The following is a 17825-nucleotide window of genomic DNA, read 5'->3' on the forward strand; positions in this document are numbered from 1 at the left end:
CCTGAGCTGAAACCACGAGTCAGACACCCAACCGACTGAGCCACCTAGGCGCCCCAAGAGTACTGCTTTATGCGGGGCCCCAGGCATTATCTCCTGGCTCCCATGGGAGGTGTCTGGGTAGCTATAGGAAGAGGGTGTCCAAGGAGGAGGGGTGGCCTGGGCTCCTGCTTCCTGGGCATGCATGCCCCCTGCACTTGTCCACACCCACCTTCCAGCTTCACTTCCACCTCTTGCCACATCTCTGTGGTTGGGAGTCATGGTTTTAAAGATTTATTTCTTTGAGAGAGAGAGAGAGAGAGAGAGCAGGCACGAGTGAGGAGAGGGGCAGAGGGAGAGAGAAAATCTCCAGCAGCCTCCCCGCTGAGCACTGAGCCCAACATGGGGCTCGATCTCCTGACCCTGAGATCACGACCAGAGCCGAAACCAAGCGTCAGACAGTTAACCGACTGCGCCCCCTGGGCGCCCTGGGCATCGAGGCTTGAGAAGGACCACCTGAGCTTCAGGGGAGTTGTCCGGCGCTGAGCCCAGGAAGCCAGTGAGGAGCAAGCCTCCTTTGTCCCTTGAGGTGGCCCAGCGGCCGCTGCAGGTTCTCCCTGCCTCCGTCCCGGGATCTGCAGTCCAAGGAGCAAATTCCACGCGGTGCCAGCCAGAGGGACATGAGCTTGGCCACGCAGGTGTGCCCCCATCCCTCCCTGGCTCCCATCCCCTCACCCTGAGGCTCAGCTCCGACTCCGCGCTGAGCCTTGGGGCTTGGCTGCCAAACCCTGAGGTCACTGTTGGGGGGTCCCCGCTCCCTTGCTCCCTGCACAGAACCAGACACTCAGCCTCACTGGGGTCGGCTTAGAGTCCTCCCTGCCCCACCAGGAAGCCGGCTCCGAGTGGGGAGCGTCTTTGGCTCATGCGGCCTCCCTGTCCCGAGCAGCGTGTGGCCCGGGGTGGGGGCTCCGTGGCTCAGGAGCCGATGGGTGGCTCTGCTGGAGGCTGGGCCTACAGGCTGCGTGGGTGCCCGACGGCAGGTCACGGCTGAGGGTGGGTGCTCAAGTCCCCCCGCCCCCCGCAGTCCAGCATGGGGCTCCAGCATCCCCGCTCCGGGCCTCTCCCCAACCTTCCCCCAAACCCTCCAGGGTGCTCAGGAAGCAGTTCCCTCTGCTCAGTATCTTACATAAACCGTTTATTCAGGAACAATTAAAGAAAGCAACCGTGGTGTGGATTCCCAAGGGTGAGATGGTCCCGCAGGCAGCAGGGACTGCCGGCCCCGGGCTGGGTGTGGAAACAGGCTGGCGTGCGTGTGTGAGCACTGGCACATGCACACACACATGCATGCGCGCCGCCCGCGAGGGGTGTGCGCTGCAATGAATGACTCTGTATATGCAGCTTGGCCCCTTCCCCGCCCCCCCAGGCCAACCGTGGCTGTGTGGGACCCGCAGCGGCAAAATCCAGGCCTTCTTCCCCTTCCCCGCCCCCAGCTCTTGCTCCGAGACCCCCATCTCCCGCGGCAGCAGTTTGGCCACCCTCAGTCACAAAGAGCCCCAGTGATCCCGTTAAGACATCTGGGGGAAGAGGAAAAAAAGGCATCTTTTCAAACGTCAAGTGGATAAACAGGGCGCCAGATGTGTGGCCAGGAACCCGCGCGGCAGCCCCCAGGCCCGCACCCTCCCCTGAGGTGCGCCCACCAAGGAGCCACCCAGAGAGGGGCGGTCCACGTGGACCCTGCGCTGCCGGGGGGCGGGGGGGGGCACCCCACCCCCGGTGCCGCATCTCCTGGGAGGCCCTCGCCCCAAGAGGCCTGAGGCCTTGGCAGAGAAGCAGGGAGGGGACTAACTGGTGGGGAAGCCTCCCCAGGAGCAGCCATCTGGGGACAGGGATGGGACTGGGGGCAGGTCTCTGCAGCAAACGAGGGGGCCAGAGCAAGCACACACCCTTCTGAAAGGAGAAGCCACAGGGAGGCTCGAGGCCCAGGAACGGGCAGCCATCTGGATGGTCCCTTGGAACGGGAATCCCCCCACCCTCACCCCCCTAAAGAAAAAGGTAACAGTCGCAGAAGAGGCAGGTTCTGGAGCGTGGTTCCGCCCGAAAGCGGCGCGGGTCAGGCTGGCGGCCCTGGGCCCGGCTTATAGGCACATTTAATAGGATTCCCGTGGATGTTAAAAGTGGGTAGGACAGGTGTCTCCCCGCGGCCACTCTGGAGGGGCTCCTGGCTCCGGCCTCTTCCCAACAGCCCTCCCATGAGGTATTGCGCACCCCCCACCCTCTGCTTATGGCTGAGACCCCCTCCCTCCTCACCCCCCACCGCCCCGCTCATGGGTGGGCGAGGGCACCCATGCGGGGGTGGGACGGGGCCCTATGTGGGGTCCAGCTCGAAGACACCATCGCTGGTGGGGGTGGTGAAGAAGGAGGGCGGGTCGGAGGCAGCGGACTCCTGCCCCCCGCTGCTGCGCTCCCGGGCGCGCCTTTCCTCCAGCCGCAGACTGCGCTCGAAGTCCAGGAGCTGCCCCATGAAGTTGAAGTTGGGGGAGATGTTAGACTTCTTCCGCTTGACCAGGTCGTAGGCATCGTTGAGTGACAGGTGGCGCTTCTGCATGAGGTAGGCCACGGTGACGGTGACAGAGCGGCTGACGCCTGCCAGGCAGTGCACGAGCACCCCGCAGTTCTGGGATAAGGCCTCGTCTGGGGGGGGCGGGGGGCAGAGCGGGAGGCAGCGTGACGCGCGGGCCCTGCCCCTGCGCTGCTGCGAGCCAGGTGGCCCCGGGGGCCGTCCTGCCTGAGGGGTCCTAGGGCTGTCGCGGGTGGCCGGTCCAGTCTGGGGCTCTGCGGACAGTGGCGAAGCCCAGGAGGGGCCCTCCCGGGAGCCCGGCCCCGTGGCGGGGGGGGGGGGGGGGAGGCAGGGAGAGGAGGGCAGGGCCGACTTACCAATGAAGGCGATGGCCTCAGGAAAGAACTGGGACAAATTCTGGCTCCAGTGGTCTGAGATGGGGATCTGCTTGTAGTGGAAGTCGCCGTTCTTCTCGAAGAGGTTGGGCAGGTTGGGGGTCACGTTGAGGATGTAGCGGATGCCCAGCTTAGCCAAGCTCTCCACGTTGGCTGAATCCCGGGCGCTGCCCAGGTAGAGGTTGGGCAGGATCTGGACGGGGAAGGATGGCAGCAGCCCCGCGGGGGGCGGGGTGGCACCCTCGGAATCCAGGCCACAGCTCAGCGAGTCGCGGTCAGGCTCGGATTCGGCGTCAGAGCAGTCGGAGCCCAGGCACAGGCCGCCCAGCCCCACCACCGGGCTGGGCACCGGGGCTGTGCTTGTGCCGCCGCGGCCGCTGAGGCTGGTCTCACACAGGTGGGGGCATTCGGCCTGGAATCTGCTGAAGCCACCTGGCACGGGAGGGGGAGCGTCCTGTCCGACTGGCCGCCTGGGCAGCCAAGCGCCCCTGGAGGGGCATCGGGAACCCACCCCAGGCAACTGCAACACCCAAGGGGGCTTGCAGATGTTCCCAGAGGGAACTCGAGGGTCGGCAGCCCGGTCTATACTGGTGTCCCCCGGGGGGCGCATTGTGGGCAGCCCGACCACCCTCGCTCAGGCTGGTGGCTCTTCCTCTGGACCCTGAGCGCCCACTTTGCTGCGGGGGTGCAAGCTTCTGGGCTCACGCAGAGCCACCCAGAGAGCATCCTACAGCGCCAGGGCCAAGCCAAGGCAGCCACGAGGGCTCCTCGGGGTAGATATACCGCCAGCCTTGGGGAGGACAGCCACCGTCAGTTCCAAAGGGGGAAAGGTTCAGATGGGAGTTCTCTGCCTGGGGGCCACCTCCCATGCAGCTCAACCAGGAGCACCCCGAGAGGTGGGAGCCTGGGAAAGAGCGCAACATTCCACCCGGGCCAGGGGTGGCGCGTGGAGACCCAGCACTTGCTGTTTCTGTATCCCTGTGCCTTCAGGACGGAGCAAGGGCGACACTCCGGTGACCCCCCTGCCCTTGATGGGGAGGTGGCGAGCTGGCGCTGTCGGTTCATGGGAACCCTGTCCCTGCCCTGTACCTCTGGGTGTGTGTTTGACTCATTAAGGGGCCAAGGGGCCTGTCTCAGCCTATCCCCCTCCCTGCTCAGCCCTGCGGTGACTATGGTGGGATAGGTCTCTGTCCTGCCTTCACTGCTTCTCTCTCTCTCTCTCTCTCTCTCTCTCTCTCTCTCTCTCTCTCGCTTTCCCCTTCCCTGTTCTGGAGCCTTTGCAGAGCGGGACTTGGCCTCCTGTGGCCCCTTTCTCCTTTGCCCTCGGCTGAGCAGCTCTTGGAAGTGGTGACACCAACACCCCCGCCCCAGGGTGGCAGGGAACTGAGCGCTCGCACTTGGTCCTCCACTCCTTGGCATCCCCGAGCCAGGGCAGCTCAGGTAGATTCTCCCCACCTTCCAGACTCACGGGCCGGGGCTCCCCCCAAGGGTGAAGGACTTGCCCAAGGTCGTGCTCACGGGAGGGGGTCTCACGTCCACTTTAGACAAACACGGCTGGGCTGGCCCAAGGCGAAAGGAACCCAGAGGAACCCGGAATCCCCTCGGAAGGCGCCCGGCCCTCCCCGGCCGGACCTCCCGCGCTCCCCACCGCGCTCCCCACCGCGCTCCACCGCGCCAGCGCCCGCACCTACCCTGCAGGTAGTACGCCAGGTAGCCTTCCTCCCGCAGCTTCTGGAGCAGGGTGCCCAGCACCGAGTCGGCCTCCCACTCCTCGGCCTCGGCCTCCCCGCGCCGGGGCCGGCCGCCGCCCTGGTCGTACAGCAGCACCGGGGCGGGCGGGGGCGGCTGCAGCGGCGGCCCGGGCAGGAGCGCGCGGACCGACAGGCTCCCCCGCCGCAGGCGGCGCAGCAGCAGCGCGGGCAGGGCCACGCTCAGCGCCCCGCCGATGCGCGCCGACTCGTACAGCTCGCGGCTCCGGCAGTCGAGGAGCAGCAGCCGCGGCCGCGGGGGCGACAGCTCCCGACGCAGCCACAGGCACGAGCGGCCCAGCCCCTCCATGGGCTCGCGGCTCCGGGCACGTCGGACCGCTGGCGCTGCGGAGACAGGGCGGGCGCCGCGTGAGCCCGCAGCCTCGGGCGGCCGCCTGGGGCCCCGCAGGGACAGCCCCGCGCCGCCCGGCCCTCCTCGCGCCCGTCCCGCGGCGACGACGCGCACAGGGGCGCCCCGGCTCCCCGAAGGGTGCGCCGCATGCAGCCCCCCGGCGCCCGGCGCGGGAAGGGCAGGGCGAGAGGCCCCGCAGCCGAGGGAGCCCGGGCGCCCCTCCCTCGCGCCCGGCCTGCCTGCGATCGCTCCCCAAGTTCGAGAGTTCCCGCCCGGGGCGGGGGGGGGCGGGGAGGCCTCAGCCTTCTCGGAGCGCCCGGCCCCGCTGGGCCCCGCGAGGACAAAACGGCGGGACAGAGACCTGGAGCGTGGGCCGGCGGCGGGCGGCCGCGCGCGGAGGTCGGAGCCCAGGCCAGCGCGCCACGCGGGGCGCCGTCCCCCGGTGGGGGCTCCGGGACACGCGGCGGCGGAGCAGGCGCGCACGTGGAAGCCGCGGCCCGCGCCGCTCTCGAGCCGGCGGCTTCCTGGCAGCGGGGCCCAGCTTCCACCTTGGAAGCCGCTGCCTTTGGACGTGGAGTTGCCGTTCGGAGGGGCGGGGCGCTGGGGGCGGGCTCAGGGGGGCCAGCGAGCCAACGGGTGCCAGCGAAGCAGTCGGGTGGGCCCCCAAGTGGCGCGCTGAGCCGGGGCTTCCACCCAAGCGGGACGGCGGGGCAGAGGCCAAGGGCAGGTCAGGGGCCCAGCAGGGGAGCGGCCTCCGGTCTTCGGTCTTCGCCGCACCAGTGGGCTGGAGGCAGGGGGAGGGGCTCGGGGAGGGATCGGAGCCCAGGGCCCGGCCCAGGAGCTGCCTCCAGCCCCACTCACCCGTTGGCCCTGGACTGTCATCTCCTCCGACTGGACCTCGCGGCCCCATCTATACAATGGGCTCATCACAGCCACCACCTTGGGCTGCCCTGGGCTGCCACTGAGATCACAGTCGGAGGAGGAAGCAAGGGCAGAAAGCCACTGCTGTCTTCTGGCCCTGAACTCTGCCCAAGGGCATGTGACAGCTTCTGGGGACCCCCGAGGGCCTCCCTCGCACAGGAGTGAATGACCCCAGGCACCCAGGAGCTCTGAGTACCCAGCCCTAAACTTGGGTGCTCTGCTCTTGCCACGTTACTGTCCCGGGACTCATCCCTGGCATCTCCCTCTGCCTCCTCCCTGGTCGCGAGCCAGCGACTTTGTACTCAGCGCATCTCTCACACCTGCACGCTCCGTCTGCTCCCTGCGCGAGCTGAGGGCTTGCACTGGCCAACTCTTGGCCAGGTGGCTGTCGCGGCTTCCAAAGCCCCCTGTCCCTGCCTCCGGGGAGGCCAGTCCGCCTCAACCACCCCCCCACCCCGCTCTGCCCTGCCCCAGGCCATTTGTTCATTAAACACCAGCGGCTTCCATACCTTCCACGGACACAGGATGACACACAGGGCAGGACGCACAGGGGCCCTGCTTGCACCGCACTCCCAGTTTAGCCGGATAGGTGCGTGATAAACAGGGACACAGAACAACATAATGCTGGGTGCGATAAGTGTCCCTTCCCTGCTTAAAGCCCATTGAGAGCAAACGGCCGGGTTGAAGGGAAATGTAGAGCAGATAAGATAAAGCTCATACAAATTAATCAAAAGGTTAAGACTCTGATAAATGGGCAAGGAACCAGAAAAGACCGCATGAGGGAAGAGATGCAACTGAGTGCACCTGGGCGCAGGACGTCTGGGGGAAGGTTCCAGCTCAGGTATGGAAGGCAGGCAGGCACATTTCAGAGACAAGGCAACACTCCCCACCTGTCACATTGGTAAAATGTTCTCCCAATGAGTACACTCAGTGCTGCCAACGATGCTGCAGAGTCAGCCTGCTGCTCTACTGCTGCTGCTGGAGGATTCTCTATCTGTGTGGCCCTTCTGGGTATTCATTTGGTCATAGGCGTCCAGAGCTACGAAGACACCTACACCCTCTGGCCACTTCTGGGAATCGACCGCAGGGAACCGAGTAAAGGCAGGCACACAGGACGGGCACCACCAGATGGGAAACTAAGCCGCGGAGGACGCAAAACCGCGGGCAGGCCAACGTTTACGATAACCAGGTTCAGGGCCGCGGATGAAGACTCCTCTCCTGAGCCACGGAAATAAGAGAAAACTGGAGAAGTAACACTAGGGAGAGGGCAGGTTACGGGGAGCCAGGCCCTCCAAGGGGCCTCCAGGGTCCCCCTCCTCTTGCGCTGCCAGCCCAGGGCTCCTGTGGGGCTGCGGCCTACGGCCTGGCCTCTGGGAGGAGTCCCGCTGTGTCCCCCTGCCCCCAGCCCAGACCTCCCTCCTCCGCAGCCTAGTCAGATTCCGCTCCTTTTGCAGCGGCCCCTCCTCCTCCCCCAGGTGCCCTCCTCCAGGCAGCCTTCCTGTCCTCTCCTTCCTCTCGCTCTGGGCCTCAGTTCCCTGAAGCTGCAAAGCCTAAGAGCTGCAGCTTGGGGGTTCCTGAGGTGCCCAGGCATGCTTTCTGGAGAGGGCTCCCTGTAAGGCTGGGGGGGGGGGAGCCTGGCTGGGAAGATGGTGGAGGTGAGGCGAGGTGGGGTGGGGTGGGGGGCAACTTTCGCACCCCTGAAGGGAGAGCAAGCTTGGCTCCAAGAAAGTCCCCCCGAGTGGGCTGTACCGAGCCTGCGGCTCCCAACGCCCGAGGAGGGGCTCCCCTGCACCCTGCTCCCGCCGCTGGCAAGCCCACCAACCGGGAGGGAGCGGCCCGGGGGCGGGGGGGGGGGCGCAGTATCCAATCTCGCAAGTGAGTAGTCGGTGCCCGGCGCCAGCAGCGCCCGCTGCGCCAGCAGCAGGACAAACTGGAACCTGTTGCCACCTCCGCAGTGCAGGGCTGCGCGCAGCCAAGCCCCCCACCCCCTGACCCCCGCCGGCCGCCCGCACCCGCACCTCTGTGGGCCCGCCCCGCCGCGCCCCGCGCCGGCTCCCCAGGCCCGCAGGCCGCGCGCTCGCCGCAGGGTGGGCGCCGAGCCGGCCCCTCCAGCACCCCCCCCGGGCGCCCCCCCAGCCTCCACCCCGCCCGGCCGGCGCCCCTGGGGGGCCGCAGACCCCGCGCGCCGCGTGCGCCCTCCGGTGCCCCGGAGCCCCGGGGAGCGGCGCCCCCTCCCCCGCCACCCCTCACCCCGAAGCGCCCGGTTCCCGCCGGGCCGAGCGGCGGGCAGGGTTTCGGCTGTGGCGGCCCAGTCACATGGCCGGGAGCACAAGTCCCAGCGCCAGCGTCCCTGGCAGATCCGGCGCCTCGTCCACAGATCCACTTTCCGCCGCGGATGCTTTCTGCCTTTCCCGGTCGGGCTCCTCGCAGGACTGGGAGTTCCTCCAAGGCGGAGCGGCCCCAGGCTGCCCCAGCCCCCCGCGCAGGGCCTGGCCGGCGCTCCCAGAAGAAATGCTCGCTAACAAAGAAGTCATGAATGAATGAAACCAATTGTTGCATGAGGGAGCCCCGGCGGGTGCTGCTTCTCCCGGAGGCTCACGCGCATTTTCCCACCCCACAGACCCCCACGCACACGCACACACAGCCCGCCGCTCACCGCGCATGCAGGCGCACACACTGCAGCAGACTCCTGTCCTCGCCCAACCCACCTACTACGTGCGTGCCCGGCCACCCGCGGCGTGTGTTTGGCCGCAGCTGGGCCACCTCGCCCTGCCTCGCCTCCCCCCACCCGCACCCCACAGCTAAGTACGGTACCTTGCACCCCAAGTGCCTTCTCTCTTAGGGAAGAGGCAAGCCAGTCGCTGGGGAGACTCAGGATCGCTTAGCTTGGCACCCAGGGGGCCTCAGGACGCGAGCTGCTGGCGCCAAAGGCGAGCCAGAGGCACCTGGCAGGGATGCCACCAAATGCTGCAGCCTCTAGAGCCCGAGTGCCAGGTGTCAGGGGGTGGCGGTGGGAGGGACTCGGGCATGTGCTGGGTGGGGGGGGGGGTGCTGGGGGCTATTTGCCACGGGGTTGGGGCAGGGTGCCAGAGAGGGTAAATCCAGCAGGTGTGCATACGTGTTGGGGCGTACGAGTGTGCACTGCTGGGGAGCAGGAGGTGTGCGCCTGGGGAATGGGCCTGGCTGAGGCGGCGGGGAGTGTCGGCTGCTGGGGCATGAGTTAGTTTTGGGTCTTCACTCGGGGGTAGGTGGATCGCAGTGTCTCTGGGCTGGGAACGTGGGTGGGGTGTCTGTAATGAGCATATGGGTTGTTGGAGATGGTGGTGGCACGGCGAGGGGAGCTATGTTAGTGCAGCTATGGCAGGGATGTATCGCGTGTGTGTGCGCGCGCGCACGCGCCTGGGTGTGTACTGAGGCATGGCAGGGTCTGGGATGGGTGCTCGCCTGAGTTGGGGGCAGTGCCGGGCGGTGGGTCAGGGGCTGCTGCTGCGTTCGCTGCAGGACTAGGTCCCCGGTGCGCGGTTTGTGCGCGCGCGTGCAAGTGGGCAGGGGATGTGCGTGGCCGAGGACAGGGAGGTGCACGGGCGGGATGCGGGGGGTGTGAGGGGGCAGGATCGAGTGGGGCTCGCAGGGGCGCGTGCGTCGGCCCGTGGGGTGCGCGCTGGCAGACTTTGGGGTGCAGGGTGGAGGCGCTCACGTCGGAGGGGGCGGCCGGGCGGGGTGGGGGTGGGGTGGGTGGGCGCCGGGAGCCGCGTGCTCCGCTCACCTCCGCTCACCTCCGCTCACCCCGGATCCGCTCGGCTTCCTGCGCCCGGCTCCGCGCGTCGCGGCCGGGAAGTTTCCGAAGCCCGGGCGGCGGGAAGCGCCACCGCCGCTGCCACCGAGCGCCACCGGAGCCTCAGGCGGCGGCCTCGCCTGGAGCCGAGGGGCCGCCGCCGCCGCCGCTGCGGAGGGAAACTCCAAAGCCCGCCTCCGCCGCCGCCTCCTCCCCTCCGTCGCCGTCTTCTCCGCCCCCTGCCCAGGAGGGGCGATGTCGCCGGCGGCGCGCGGGGAGGGAGCGCGGAGCGAGCGCGGAGGGAGCGCGGCCTGCACCTTCCCCGCCCCGGGCCGCCCTCCTCCCGCCTGCGAGACTGGCCGCCCCCCCCGCCCCGGCCCCCTGCGGGATGCTCCGCGCGGCCCCGGCCCGGGCCTCGGGCGCAGGACTGGGGGGACACCTGACCCCGGTGGGACCTGGGCTGGGGGAGGGTGGCACCAAAGAGTCCACGCGGGAGGGCAGCCAAGGGGCCCGTGGAGGACCGGGCACAGCTTGGCCCCCAGGGCCACCGCCTACTGCCACACAGGGTCCATCTGACAGTGCTGCCCCCCCCCCCCCAGTCCCAGGTCCGTCTGCACTGGCTTCTCCCATTCTCCTGTATCAGATTCTGGCTAATAATAATAGCGTTTGAGCCTCAGTGCCTGGAAGGGGTGGAGCCAGGGCGTTGGGGGAGGGCCCGAGAGGGGGCACTGTGGCGGCCCACTTCGCTGTCCTCCGCAGCCGAGGCCCCGAGCATCTCCACCAAGGACCTCATTTTGTGCCCACACCAGTCCGGGAGTCAGAGGGGACTGCCCCCCCTGCCCCGGAGAGCTAGGGACACTGAAGCAGTGGCTTCCTGGGGTCAAGCACGATGTAGTGGCAGCACCAGAGTGGGTTCGGAAGCCCCCCTCCAGTGTCAACAGCAGGACGCACTGGGTTCTGGGCCTCACTCACTGCGGGGGGTGGGGTGGGGGAGAGGAGGCAGGGAGGGGGCGCAGGGGGCTCCCAGGTCAGTGGTAGCTGACTTGCCCCCCCACGTGGGGCACGGGATAGAGAAGCAGCAGGAGGCTGCGGGCTGCTGTGGGCCAGCTGCTGGCAGGCCTCCGGCGTCTCTGCTCAGGGAGCCCAGAGCGAGGCGACGCCAGGCCGGGATGGCATCAGGAGGGAGGCGCGCAGAGCAGGGATGCCAGCAGCGCCATGGATGAGGGGGCAGCCAAGGGAGGCCGGCTCCTGCCTGCAGCTGGGCCGAATTCCCCTGAGTCACTTCCTGGAAACCACAGGAGAGGGGCAGCTTGGTCTCTGGTGCCTCAGTTTCCTCACCTGTAGAGCTGGGGAGAGGGGAGGACCTCGTGACCTCCCAGGGCCCCACGAGCTTTGCTGCACTTTGGAGGCGCGATGTGTGAGCCCCCGGGGGGGCCTGCTGCCAGCGCCCGGCATACCTGCCTTGTCCTTTGCCCCTTCCAGCGTCCGCAGACGCTCACCCCAAAACCCCCTTTGCTCTGGCCCCGGGGCCTTGCAGGTGCATCTGCCAGGCAGGCCCCGGGAGCCGCAGAGCCAGGCTGGTGCTGTCAGCTGCCCTTCGGCCTTAGGGGCTCCGGGTCCAGCGTGGAGCCAAACGGCGCAAACAGGCTGCGCAGATGCGTCCAGCGGGCTGTGTGTGGGCCCTCCTGCTGCGCGAACCCCGCGTTTCTCTGCCAGGCCGCCCTGCTGGTGCTCCGAAGTCAGGCGCCTTGGCCGCGATCACCATAGGCTGGCAGCTGCGCCTCATGGTAATAGGACCATTTTATCAGGCGAAACGTGAAAACATACAGAGACCAAAAAAGAGGGGCGCTAGTTTTCATCCCACCCTCCCCCTGCCCCATAGGTCCTCCCATTTGGGGAAGATCCATGGTGGCTGCGCCCAGGGCCCAAGGCACTCAGCCAGCCCCCAGCAAAGACCTGGTGAGCTGATGCAGAGGGTTTTTTGCCCCCGAAAGGTTGGATTAACCGATCCCCAGCTCCCCACCCCCACCCTGCGCTGGAGTGACTCAGGGCTGAACGCTGGAGGAGGAACATTTGGATTGAATGAGGCCGCCCCCCACCCCTGCAAAGTTCCCACCCCAGCCCTCCCACGGCCTCTGCTCTCCAGGCAACAGGACCCACCCAGGGCGCAGGAGAAGAATGCCAGCCCACATGGCCAGGCCAGCCGAGGGCTCTGAAGGCGCAGGCCTGCTAGGCCTCAGGTGAGCGGGCCTCTCCTCCCCTGCCCCAGGGACTGCTCTCGGCTGGCAGGGCGCGGCCTAGACCCTGTTGGGGCACAGAACGCACAGCCTCCTCCAGGAGGGCTTGAGCGCCAGGCCAATTGGGTCAGAATCGGGGTCATTCTGAAGGCGCAGCTGGGCCTGTTTGTGAAGCAGCCGAGCCCACGTGCTCACTCCTGTGGGGTCCCGACAGGCATCTCTGGCCGAGTTACCAGGCCGCTACTGTAAGCCTCTCCTCTGCCGCCCCACCCCCCCTTTGCACCAGAACCCCAAGGCACAGGGCAGGATGCCCCAAGACCTGCCAGCCCTACGCCAGGCGGAGGGACAGAACGCTGGGCCTCGGTTGGGATGGAGCGATCCCTAGCCTGGCCTGGAAGTGCACGGTCCTCGGGCAACCCCCCTCCACGCTCCGGCGCCCTGGGCACCCCGGGCCTTTGGCTGAAGACGGCCCTACCGTTAAAGCACACCTTTCTCGGGTCCCCATTCTGGGCCACCTTCTAGCAAGCAAAGCTTTGAGGAGAGGCCTACCTCTCTGGTCCGCCATGGAGAGCCTGCTCCCGTCTGGGGGGCGGTGGCACTGGGGCGCACCACCCTTGAGGCTTCACTTCCGGGCAGCCAGGGGTCCCACCCAGAGCCGTATGTGCAGCTGAAGCCGCGCGCCACATGCCCCCCCTTGCAGGCCACCTTCACTCCACCACTGGGTCACAGGCTCCCCACCCGGGGGGCTTCAGAGGGCGTCTTCTAGACACCTCTCGCTCCCGGTGCCGTGCCTTTGGAGCCCATGCTAGACTCTGTTCTGGAGCACCCCACCTGCCCGGGGCAGCTCCCGACAGGCCCAGGGCCAGACATTTGGAACCAGACGGCCCTGTGGCAGCTCCCGGGATCTGCACATGCAGGTGAAAGGGTGAGAGCCTGCTCCAGGCGAGGCGGGGACAGGAGGGAGCCAGACGAGAGGAGGGAGGGGAGAGCTGCGCAGCAATTGATTTCTGAGGGGCTGTGACCTCGGGAGCCATTAACACCCCCATTCTGGGAGGGCTCAGGTTCAGGTTCAATAACCTGGTTATAAAGCCCCTCCGGCCAGCTGTGCGGGCTCCCTCTCCTTGTCTCGTCCTCCCGAGAAGCAGTGCGCCTGTCTGGATATACATTACAGATGATATAATCCTTTTACCGGGAGAGAGCCAGACACCCACGCCCATTGGCTGGCCGGGCGAAGGGAGGTGAGTGGGAAGGGGGCAGCGGGGGGAGCCCCTCCGGCCCGTGCTGTGGAGGGTCGGGGAGGGAGGCAGACGACTTCCTGGCTCGTCCAGTCCAGAGGAAGTTGAGGGAGGAATGGGGGCAGGAGGGAGGGGAGCCGGAATGGCCAGGGAGGTGGGGGCGCCCAGGGCCTGCGGGGAGTTGCCCCCCTGCTCTAGAACCCCCTCCACCAGCTGCTGTGAGGAAGGCCCCTCTGGCCGCGTCTCCACACCGCCACCAGGACCGTGTCCCTGAGTGAGAGCAGCGCATCCTTGGAAAGAAGATAATCTGCGGCCCCGGCTCAGAGGTCTGCGGGGCTGGGGAGGGGGTCCTGAAGGTGCTAGGTGTCCCCAGCCCCGCCCGACCTCGCTCCTCAGAGCTCTGGGCCCTCCCACCCCAGCACTGGGGCGCGCAGTCTGGCTGCTTCCACCCGCCTCGTGGCCCTTCCCCTGCTCCTTGCTTCCTTGTGCCCCAACAGGCCACCAGGCTGCCTGGGTCCCGGGCTCTGGGCTCAGGGCCACCGAGCATGGGGCCACCGAGCACCGCTCTGCTTCTCTCCCTGGAGAGACACGGTCTAGGACCCGCGCCGGGCCGCGGCCTCCGTGGAAGGGACTGGACGGGGTGGTGGCCCGGAGCAAGGACGGCGCAGGGGCCCCGGAGAGCCGTCCACGGAGTCCGAATTGGCCAGGAACGTTCTGCGGGAGGGCCTGCTAGGGCGGGGAACTCAGGCCGAGCCTGCGGGGCAGTGGCTCCCGACCCCGATTTCACCCAGCGCAGGTTCACCCCGGGCCTGCCCCTGCCGCCCCCCACAGCCCCCTCCCCACTTTCCCGCTTCAGAGGCTGCCACGAGGAGGGCTCGGGATATTTCTGCCAGCACCGTGGGGATTTTTCCGGTCTAAATTTAGAGAGCTGCTCTTACCCCGCAGTACCTGCTTCCCACGTCGGTGACTGATGTGCACCCAGAGCACCCAGCGCGCAGAGGAGAGGGCGCAGGTGCGGCGCGCGTGACCACGGCCCTCCGGGGCCAGCCCTGGGCAGAGACGGGAGGGACAGGGAAGGGAGGCCCGTGGGGAAGCAGATGGGTGCCCCGAGGCCTGCGCAGGATGGGCTTCGGGCGACAAGGGCTCAGCCGCGGCCCCTCTCTCAGTGTCAGGCACGCAGCCCGGACCCCATATAGGCCCCTCTGGCGGGGGACTGTGATGAGTCCCTGAGTCCCTCCCCGGGGCAACTCCTTCTGCCTGCGGGCGATCGGGTACCAGTCCTCAGAGCCATCTCCCTGTGTCACCGTGTGCCTCAGTGGCGTGGTGAGTGCGCTCTCGGGGCTTGTCGCCTCCTGCAGGGATGCACAGGACCTGAGCCACCACATGAGCAGGTGCGGAGAGCTCAGTACCTGCCAGCTGGGCCCTCCCCGCCCCGCCCCTGCCTCGCCCATTGCCAGCATCATGCCCTCGACACAGAGACAAAGGACAGGGCCTGTGGGGGCCGTGAGCGTCGGGGTGTGGCCCGGGCCACTCCGGGGTCCCATTTGACTCTGCTGTCACCAACTTGGAGCAGTGGCCTGAGACTGGTCTTCTAGCAGTGGAAGCCTCTCTTCACGGTACCCCCACTCTGGGGACAGCGGTTGGCGCTATCAGGGACTGGGACCATGAGGGTAACACGGAGCCCAATTTGTCACCTGTAAGAGGCAGCCCTTGGGACCTGCTGTTGGAGACCTGGCTGGAGCCGCAGGGACAGTGATGGGGACCTTGGGCTCCCTGCGACACCCCTGGCTTGAGCTGCCTGTTCTCTGTGGCCCTAGAGGAGAAAGGGGGGGGGGTCCAGGATGCGGTCCCCAGGCTACAAACCTAGGACGACTTCCCAATCGTCAGCGGGAACTTCCTGGGCTCTGCTCTCGGTGACGGCCCCATCGGCTGCCGTGGCCGGCCTACCCAGGCTCTGCAGATTACAACGGGTAGAATTATCCAGAAATTGTCCTCAGGCCGGGGGACATGTGGTGCCCAGAATGCTGTCTCCTGCTTAGCCAAGCCTGCCCTGCCCCCAGGGCTCCCTGCCCCCCGCCCTCCCCAGTGGCATCACGGTGCCTCCCGAGACTGTGGCTTCTGGAAGTGATTGGGCCACCCTCCCGTCGAAGCCCAGGACCTTCGAGTTTTCCTCCTCACGCCTCAGCCCCCGGTGGGAGGTGGCAGGTCCGCTCCTGGGGCCGGGACTCTGGCTCACAGCCTCCTTCCGGCCATGCCAGCCCCAGCCTGCTCCGGGTGCCCCTCCGGCGGCCCTGGCCCGTCTGCGCTGGGCACCCCACCCTCAGCCCGAACGCTCCCTCACTTGCCCGGCCGCCTTCCTGCCTTCCTTCCTTCCCACGGTCCCCCGTGGCCGCTCCAACCCACGCGGGTGTCCCGGAGCCCAGCTCAGGCCGCCCCTCCCAGCAGGCGTCTCGGCCACCCACATCATCAGGCCCCCCAGATGAGTCGGGGGAGGGCCCCCACGTTTCCAGCCCCTCCGCAGAGGGCAGAAGTCACCTGGCATCCAAGCTTGGGAGAGGGGGAGTCCTCTACTTGTCCCTCAGTGGCCCCATCTCCTGTGCCCTGCCACCTCTGGCCTCCTCAGTCTCGCTCCTAGACCCTTGGCGCTCTCCTGCTGGAACATTCTCCTCCTCTGTCCCGAGCTCCTGGTTTTCTTCCCACCACTCTGGCCATTTGTCCCAAGTTTGTCTCAGGCTTTCCGGCCCTCATTCCTCTCTCTGGGTTCCCACGGGATGACCTCAGCTCATCTCCTGGGTGATGACTGTGACATCAGTGTCTCTTGGGGGAGAGGCACACAGCCCCAGCGGGCACCTGGCCCTTGCCACCTAAATGCCCCACAGCCCTTCAGATGCATCGTGTCCCACAGGGACCTCGCGGTCTCCAACCTGGTCACCCAAATCCTCATGTCAGGGGTTGAGATCAATTCCCTCTCTCCCCAACACCCCTCACACTCTCTGACGTGTTTACCACTTCAAGAGCTTGTGAATGTGTCCGCCTCTGATCCCCTCTGGTCCCCTCTGGTCCCTCGCCGGGCCCTGCCCCCTCCTCACTGTTGGAAGCCTCCAGGCTCAGGCCCCCCACTCATCCCCCCGCGAGGAGGAGGAGGAGGAAGATGCAGCCATTGTCCTGCAGCAGAGGTCAGCGCTCCTCCCCAGCACCCTTCAGTGGCCCCCGAGTGGCCGAGTGGCCGTGAGGACAAAGTCCACCTGCTGCAGGCCACTGGCCTCCACAGAATGTGCCAGGGTGTCTTGTGTCCCTTTGCCTCGTTCGAAATAAGCTCACGTTCTGAGGCTCCACGGAGGCGGACCTGTGCTTCGTGAGTGCGTCCTGCAGCCCGCTGCGGCCTTGTCGGTCCCCAGCTCTGGCACGCGGGCAAAATCCACTGCCAGCGTCCTGGCCTGCAGGCCCCTCGGCCCGGCAAGGGCTTCCTGCGTTCCCGCCTTGGGACCATGTGGTTCGGGCCGCCCGTGCCCTCCCAGCTGCCGACCACCGAGGCCCGTGGCCGGGGAGCGCCCCTGCGAGTTGAGAGCACGTGTGCGGGACAGTGGCCGCTTCGTGTTGTGCCCAGCCTGGCTCCGAGACGGGCTCGAGCATCGGGTGTAGGCCCCGGGTCCAGAAGCTTGGCTAGGCGACCTCGACGTGACTCCCAAAGGCAAGCAAAGTGGCCAGAGCCCTGTGGTCCGAGTCCCCAGCAGCCCGGGTGAAGGTGGCTCGCGGGGCTCCCACCTCTCCCTGCCCCTTCCTGACTCGCCAGCTTTGTTTTCCCGCCTCTTCCTCGGGAGGCTCCGGCGCCCCTGTAGACCCGTCTAGCGAATCCACCCAGGCCCCTGGACGGCCTGTCGGGCCCGGTTGTTGCCCTCCCGCGGCTGCTTCTGTGCTCTGCGCCCTGTGCACCGAGTATTCTCCTCCTGGGGGGCCCTCGCCGCCTCCTCCTCCTCGGCCCCAGAGCTGGGAGCACCTCCCGCAGGTGTCACCTGGCTTCCCAGTCGCCCATAGAAGGGCTTCCCTGTCTGTCCCCTGCGCCCGGCCAGCTGGCCCGCCCCGAGATGCTGTAGATGCCTCCAGGCTCTGGGGCGCCTGGCGTCGGCCTGGGCACCGCAGCCACTTCACAAATGTCCCCTGGGTGAACGTGGTCGGGTTGGAGTGGCTGTGAGCCCCACATAGACCTTCGTGGCACCCCACTCTGTGTCTGGCTCTAGGCTGGCCCAGTGGGGTACAGGGCAGATTGGGAACCGGACCTGCCTCTGGGAAACCCCCGCCCGCATGTGAGACTCACGGCACGTGCCGCTGTCCCAGCGCTGGTCCGAAGCTCTCTGTCACCACCTGCCAGGGGCCCTCCCTGCCCGGGCCTGCCCTTACTCCTCCCTCACCCCTGGCACCTGTCATGCCGCCTCCTCGTTCCTGTGGCCTTGTCCTGGCTGCAGGTGGGGACTGTGAATTCCTGGGGTGAGGCTCAGCCTTCAGACCTCTTCTCTGTGCTCTGGGGCCCCCCATAGTCTGCAGGCTCCGTTGGATGGCTTCGGTGACCCCCCAGCCTCCTCCCCGGCACCCGTCGGCGGCCCACCCATCCTGCCTCTGCTGCGGGCAGCT

General features: G+C 67.5%; 1 protein-coding gene and 1 long non-coding RNA gene across 6 annotated transcripts; both read right to left on the bottom strand.

The window, feature by feature from the left end:
* Positions 1-1150: 1150 nt before the first annotated feature.
* DUSP9 (dual specificity phosphatase 9) lies at positions 1151-9883 on the bottom strand. Of its 5 annotated transcripts, none has more exons than XM_077887613.1 (7): positions 9716-9881; positions 8764-8894; positions 8200-8467; positions 6840-7167; positions 4620-5021; positions 2911-3360; positions 1151-2667 (listed from the first exon to the last, which is right to left on the bottom strand). In XM_077887613.1, the coding sequence occupies exons 5-7, from the start codon at positions 4984-4986 to the stop codon at positions 2342-2344; spliced, it is 1143 nt and encodes a 380-aa protein (XP_077743739.1). In that variant the 5' UTR covers positions 4987-5021; positions 6840-7167; positions 8200-8467; positions 8764-8894; positions 9716-9881; the 3' UTR covers positions 1151-2341. The 5 variants fall into 5 exon arrangements, with proteins under 5 accessions (XP_077743739.1, XP_077743741.1, XP_077743742.1 ...); XM_077887615.1 differs by having other exon boundaries at positions 9726-9880; XM_077887616.1 differs by lacking the exon at positions 9716-9881 and having other exon boundaries at positions 8764-8952.
* Positions 9884-14039: 4156 nt separating this feature from the next.
* LOC144308006 (uncharacterized) lies at positions 14040-15973 on the bottom strand. Its single transcript, XR_013374653.1, has 3 exons — positions 15732-15973; positions 14891-15150; positions 14040-14548 (listed from the first exon to the last, which is right to left on the bottom strand). It is a non-coding gene; the product is annotated as an uncharacterized LOC144308006 (long non-coding RNA).
* Between the last annotated feature and the right edge of the window lie 1852 nt (positions 15974-17825).

Source organism: Canis aureus, chromosome X (assembly GCF_053574225.1).
Source record: "Canis aureus isolate CA01 chromosome X, VMU_Caureus_v.1.0, whole genome shotgun sequence".
Classification (NCBI taxonomy): Eukaryota; Metazoa; Chordata; class Mammalia; order Carnivora; family Canidae; genus Canis; species Canis aureus.

Bases quoted from the DNA above. Each gene is read 5' to 3' on its own strand.
- DUSP9 (XM_077887618.1), bottom strand. From the start codon at position 4,986: ATGGAGGGGCTGGGCCGCTCGTGCCTGTGGCTGCGTCGGGAGCTGTCG. The intron at 3,361-4,619 runs GTAGGTGCGGGC...CTCCCGTGCCAG, and splicing joins CCTGGCGTACTACCTGCAGG to GTGGCTTCAGCAGATTCCAG. The intron at 2,668-2,910 runs GTAAGTCGGCCC...CGCCCCCCCCAG, and splicing joins TGAGGCCATCGCCTTCATTG to ACGAGGCCTTATCCCAGAAC.